Below are 5997 nucleotides of genomic sequence, written 5' to 3'. Positions count from 1 at the left end.
TTGATATTTTGCATTTGTAGTGACACATTGACCCCACATCCAAATCTTTAATGAAATAACACAATCTAATTGATGAATAAAGATTATTCAATCTGATTGTGCCTGAGAATAACGTTCTATCGTTATCGATACTATTATAGTTATCGTTATGATTACCATTATTGTTACTGTTACAGCTGATAAATTATCGATTTTGATATCTTTACTGTTACCGTTACCGCTTGATCCTCAAAGATAGAAGTAGAGGTAACGGTAACAGTTAATTTGACAAATTTCATAATTTTAAGTAAATGAGATGAAAATCAATCTAATTACATTTGCAATTCAAGTTCATTATAATTGATCCATCAATAAAATTTAATTACGATTTGGTAAACGTGACCTAAGTATATAGTTTTTAAAACAAAACTATTTAGACTCTTTTCTCACCATTTTAGGAATACTTAAATAAAAGTTTAATAATTAAAATAAAACGAAAAATTTGTTCGATAACTATAATCTTCGAAAACTAGAAAATATCTTTACTATAGTTGTTATATTTCCTAACTAAATATTTAGGTCTTGTTGGATAACTATTTCTTTTTTTATTTTTAGTTTTTGAAAATTAAGTCTATTTCCTTACATTTTCTTACCATTGTTTGTATTAATCTTAAGTAGAAGAGTTACATTCTTAGCCAAACTTCAAAAACAAAAACAAATTTTCAAAAACTACTTTTTATAGTTTCCAAATTTTTATTTGGTTTTTGAAAACATGAGTAAAGTAGATATCAAAGCAAGAAATTCAGAAGTGAAAGATATGTTTATAAGCTTAATTTTTTTTTAAAAAAAAAAAAAAAACTGAAATGGTTATTAAACGAGATCTTAAATTTTTAGCTAAATTTTAAAACACATAGACCAATTTTTTCAAAATTGCTTTTTCTTGTTTTCAAAATTTTTATTGCTTTTTTTTAAAAACACTTTTAGAACGTATATAATAAACAAAGAAATGAATAGGTAGGAGTAATATTTATAAATTTAATATTAAAAATAAATCGAATAATTATCGAACATTTTATTAGATTAGACTAATTCTCTTCAAGTCAACCATCGAATTTTCTACCCTGATATTTTATTCTAATATAATTATGATTAAGAAAAAACTCCTTTTCTTAAAGTTCGAAACCAATTAAGACTTAACCTATGAAGTACAGATACAGATACGGTTATACGATATGGAAACGATCGGATACGACGATTCGTCAATTTCTAATAAACTAAGATATGGATACGTCCAAGGATACATCATTTTTTTATATGTTTTTTTAATATATATATTTCTAAAAAAACGAGGATGCTAATACATTGAAGTTATTTTTTTTTCTTAAAAAAAATCTAGGATATAGATAAAATTAACATACAAGTTAATAACAATAGCACAAAATGAATACAAACACGGAAATACAATAAAAAAAATAACATTAAGATATTGAAGTACAATAACTAATAAAATGCAATAGAAAAGTAACTCATATTACAAAAAAGAAAAAGAAGATTAGAGGGAGAAGTATGAAGATAAACGAAGAACTTCTTCATTGAATTGCTGAAGATATCCAAATGGTTTATATCTTGGTGGACTTTGTGGGGACTCAAATGTGAAGATGAAGATTAGATATTCTAGGGTTTGGTCTTTTATTTATTTTTTTCTTTTAGTTTTGGACTTGAATAGTGAGCTTTTTAAATACGCTGTCTAGTTTTAGATTATGAAAGATTAGATGAGTTGCTTGTTTTTTTTTTTTAAAAAAAAAAAATGTACGCGTAGAAATAGATACGTTAAATCGCGTGTCAGATATGGGAAATATTTAAACGTGTCAGATATGGGAAGTATTTAAAAGTATCGATATCCGATACGTGTCTGATACGGATTTTTTGCCTCACATGAAATATCTGTGCTTCATAGGACGTAATCTTGTTTTTCTTTTTTTCTTTTTTTCTTTTTTTTAATACGAACCTTGAAAAGCTAGGTAAACTAATAATTTTAATATAATTACCTTTCATATCCTCATGTTGATCTTTTCTAACAAATTAAAATATTATGGTGAAGAAGATGCTTGAAGCCACAAGCACTTTAAATATTTAATATAGCTTGACAAGTACTTTGGATCACTCAATGTATGTTTGATTTAAAATTAAAAATTTAAAAATTTGAGTTCTTTTCTTGAAGTATTAAAAAAAATATCAAATCTCCATTGTAATTTAAGAAAAACACATTTTAAGTTTTTGAAAACCCATTAAGACACCATTTTCTTCTTCTAGTGCAACAAATTTTTTTCTAGTAAAGAACAGTAACACGGAAACGGAACAAACAAATTTAAGTAAGTAAAGAAAAAAACTTGGGTGCATCTCAGATTAAACCTATTTATGTATATCCTATTCAATTGTTCAATGATAATTTGTCACGTGATAAATTATTTCTTTATGTTTGTATTTGTGGTCTATGACCACTACGATTGCATTGCATTTGCAGTTGACAAGGACAGAATTTTAGACCTAAACAAGAATGGAACAAATCATGAATGAAATCAACAGAGGGCTAAACTTTATTAGCGTAGCTAATTTTTTTCAATTAAAAGTTTTTGAATTAATTAAAGCGTAGTCTTAACAAGGTCAATAAATCCAGCAGAGAAGTTGTGACTTTCCATAACAAACATTGTGTTACCATTAAAGTCATAAACAATAGCTCCATAATCAACATCACCATCAAAATATTAAAATATCAAAGTCATTAATGTTATTGATTTAAAATATAATGAATCAAATTTGAAATGGTTGCAGACTTCAAAAATATATAATTCTGTTGCATACTTCAGTCAAAATAATAATTTGATTTCCTATTGATGATTCAAAGTGGCTGCTACAAGTAGAAGTCTAACACTATAAATATGGGTGGGAATCAACCAAAAATCAATCACAAACCTTCCATTACTTCTCTAATTAAGCATTAGATTTTCAAATTCCCAATGTATATTCTTCTGGTTTCCATTGTTCTATTTCTCACAATCTTCTTCAAATTTGTGTACTCCAATATCTGGGTTCCATGGAGAATTCAAATCCACTTTGGAAAGCAGGGCATAACAGGGCCTCCTGACCGTCCGATCATCGGAAACGCCACCGATATCCGCCATCTGTACATAGAGGCGAATGCAAAGGCAATTCCGTTAAGCCACGATATAGTGTATCGAGTGTTGCCTTATATTCACCGATGGTCCTTGGAGTATGGGAAGATGTTTGTGTATTGGTTCGGGTCGAAGCCGAGACTGGCGATAACTGACCCAGTTATGATTAAGGAAGTGCTTATGAATACAGGTGGGCCTTTTAGAAAGGTCGGGTTCACCCCGGTTTCCAAGTTGCTCTTTGGAGAAGGACTTGTCGGACTTGAGGACGAACAGTGGGTCGTTCACCGCAGAATCGCAAATCAGGCTTTCACTATCGAGCGTGTCAAGGTTTAATAACAAAACTATATTTAACTTCACTTTTTTGTCACACTGATATTAAGATTTTATTATATTTGTAAATAAAGTTGTTCATTTTCCTATATTTGAAAATAACCCTTTAATTTTACTTTTAAATTAAAAATTATGTTAAAATATTTAATAAAAAAAAAGTCACAATTGACAGGGGTGGTTACCAGAGATTGCGTTGAATGTTAATAATGTGTTGGAGAAATGGGAAGAAATGAAAGGAGGAATGGAAGAGTTTGAATTAGATGTTCATAAACAACTTCGTCTTATGACGGTAGACGTAATTTCAAGAACTGCTTTTGGAAGTAATTTTGAAGAAGGCAAACGCATTTTCAATTTGCAAGAACAACAAATGCATCATTTTCTCCAAGCTGTCTCAAGTGTTTATATTCCAGGCTACAGGTTCATCATTTTCCTAATTTCTAATTTCTTCGTCCTTGTTTGATAACAATTGATATTAAATTTCACTTGTAAACACAAACAGATTCTTACCAACCAAGACGAACAGAGAGAGGAATAGGCTAGAAAATGAAACTCGTGCATCAATAAAAGCACTAGTTGAAAGAGAGAAAAACAACAAAGAAAAGGAAAACTCAACTAATCTACTCAGCCTCTTATTGTCATCATACAAGAACCAGAATGGGGAAATAGAAACACTTGGAGTGGAGGAAGTCGTAAATGAATGCAAGACATTCTATTTTGCAGGAATGGAAACATCGGCCAATCTTTTAACTTGGGCCCTTTTACTACTAGCAGAGCATCAAGAATGGCAAGATCGAGCTAGAGAAGAAGTCATCAATGTCTGCGGCCACAAGACACCGCCTGCTGCCGATAATTTAACCGAACTTAAACTAGTAAGTGTTGAATCACCATTCACCTCATCAACTTAAACAAATACGAGAGACGATAAGTGTTTAATGATGCATTTGTTTTGATAGGTGGGCATGATAGTCAATGAAACGCTTCGACTTTATCCTCCAGCGGTGATGATGATGCGGCGAACAACGAAACGATTGACGCTAGGAAAGGTCGATGTTCCAGAAGATACACAACTTCAACTTTCGATAGTTGCAATCCACCATGATAAAGAGCTTTGGGGAGAAGATGCAAGTAGCTTCAACCCTATGAGATTTAGTGAGCCTAGGAAGCATCTGGCTTCATTTCTACCATTTGGGTTGGGTCCAAGAATCTGTGTAGGACAACATTTAGCTCTGATTGAGGCCAAAGTTGCATTAGCTATGATAATTCAACGATTCTCTTTTATGGTTTCTCCAACCTACACACATGCCCCTATGATGTTTGTAAGCTTAAACCCTCAGTTTGGTGTTCAGCTCCTCGTTAGGAGCTTATGGAATTGATTATGTGTTGTCTCTATTCAAATAATTACCTTGAAAATAAATCGATTTCTCTTCAACTTATTTTCATTAATGAATGATTACTTGTTTGAAACTCACTCATTTTTGTCTCTATACTTTTTAGATTATTATTCATTCGTTTATTATTCTTTTGGGTTAATTTCAATTTTTCTTAGAACTTTTATAATATACATTATAACTATTTAACAATAAAATGATAATAATAATACTAACAATTGTTGGAGTCATCCTAAGACAAGGTAAAAATGGGAAAATGTGGTCTCATGTCTTTGATCGGTCTAGCCTCTGTCTCTTATACACATCTAGATGTGTATAAGAGACAGATACATTATAACTATTTAACAATAAAATGATAATAATAATACTAACAATTGTTGGAGTCATCCTAAGACAAGGTAAAAATGGGAAAATGTGGTCTCATGTCTTTGATCGGTCTAGCCTAGCTTGCTCAATTTCATAAAAAAAAAAAAAATGAATCGAGCCTGAAAATAAGAAAGGAGTTGTCTATTATGTGATAACTATGATACCTGCAATGTTATAGTATTCCACACAATAATTAAAATAAATAATCAATAGATAAATGAACAGAGAAGATTGGTATCCTAGTTCAGTGTAAACCACCTATGTCTGGGGGCAACATGCCTAGGAAAGATAACTTCACTAATACCAATGATAAGCAATTACAACGCAGTACTTATCTGTAATGATAATACAATGACAGTGACTCCCCAATAGCTTTATCGCTCAACTATACACCTAGGCTCGTCCTAGGTTTGAGACTCCCTCTCACAGAAGTTTAGGCTCCCCCTAAATAGTAGTATCAGTGAAGAATGTTTTAGCTCACTCCCTCCAAGATAGAGACTCTCTTTCTACAAGACTCAAGTTCCCTTCAAGTCATAAGACTCCTTCTCACTTTGAATCATATCTTTCCTTCTAAGAATAATGTCCCCTTTGCTTGAAAGGCTTAGACTCCCCCTAAGCTTTAAGAATCTCTTCTCAGATGAGTCGCGATACACAAGTTATAAGTAGAACGGAGTAGATCTCCCAGTGATTCAACTCTCTCTCCTTCTTATAAACACGATCGATACAATTTCAGAACTATAACACAATGTTGCTCTAATAAA

General features: G+C 31.3%; 1 protein-coding gene across 1 annotated transcript; it reads left to right on the top strand.

Moving 5' to 3' along the window:
• Window positions 1-2996: 2996 nt before the first annotated feature.
• On the top strand, window positions 2997-4855 carry LOC120089816 (cytochrome P450 734A6-like). The gene is made up of 4 exons (XM_039047219.1): window positions 2997-3479; window positions 3655-3899; window positions 3982-4351; window positions 4436-4855. The coding sequence occupies exons 1-4, from the start codon at window positions 2997-2999 to the stop codon at window positions 4853-4855; spliced, it is 1518 nt and encodes a 505-aa protein (XP_038903147.1).
• The last annotated feature ends 1142 nt before the right edge of the window (window positions 4856-5997 follow it).

Source organism: Benincasa hispida, chromosome 11, assembly GCF_009727055.1.
Source record: "Benincasa hispida cultivar B227 chromosome 11, ASM972705v1, whole genome shotgun sequence".
NCBI classification, from domain to species: domain Eukaryota; kingdom Viridiplantae; phylum Streptophyta; class Magnoliopsida; order Cucurbitales; family Cucurbitaceae; genus Benincasa; species Benincasa hispida.
Note: the sequence above shows the minus strand (reverse complement) of the source record. Positions and strands in the feature narration are given on the sequence as shown.

Bases quoted from the DNA above. Each gene is read 5' to 3' on its own strand.
- LOC120089816 (XM_039047219.1), top strand. From the start codon at position 2,997: ATGTATATTCTTCTGGTTTCCATTGTTCTATTTCTCACAATCTTCTTC. The intron at 3,480-3,654 runs GTTTAATAACAA...CACAATTGACAG, and splicing joins TCACTATCGAGCGTGTCAAG to GGGTGGTTACCAGAGATTGC. The intron at 3,900-3,981 runs GTTCATCATTTT...AAACACAAACAG, and splicing joins GTTTATATTCCAGGCTACAG to ATTCTTACCAACCAAGACGA.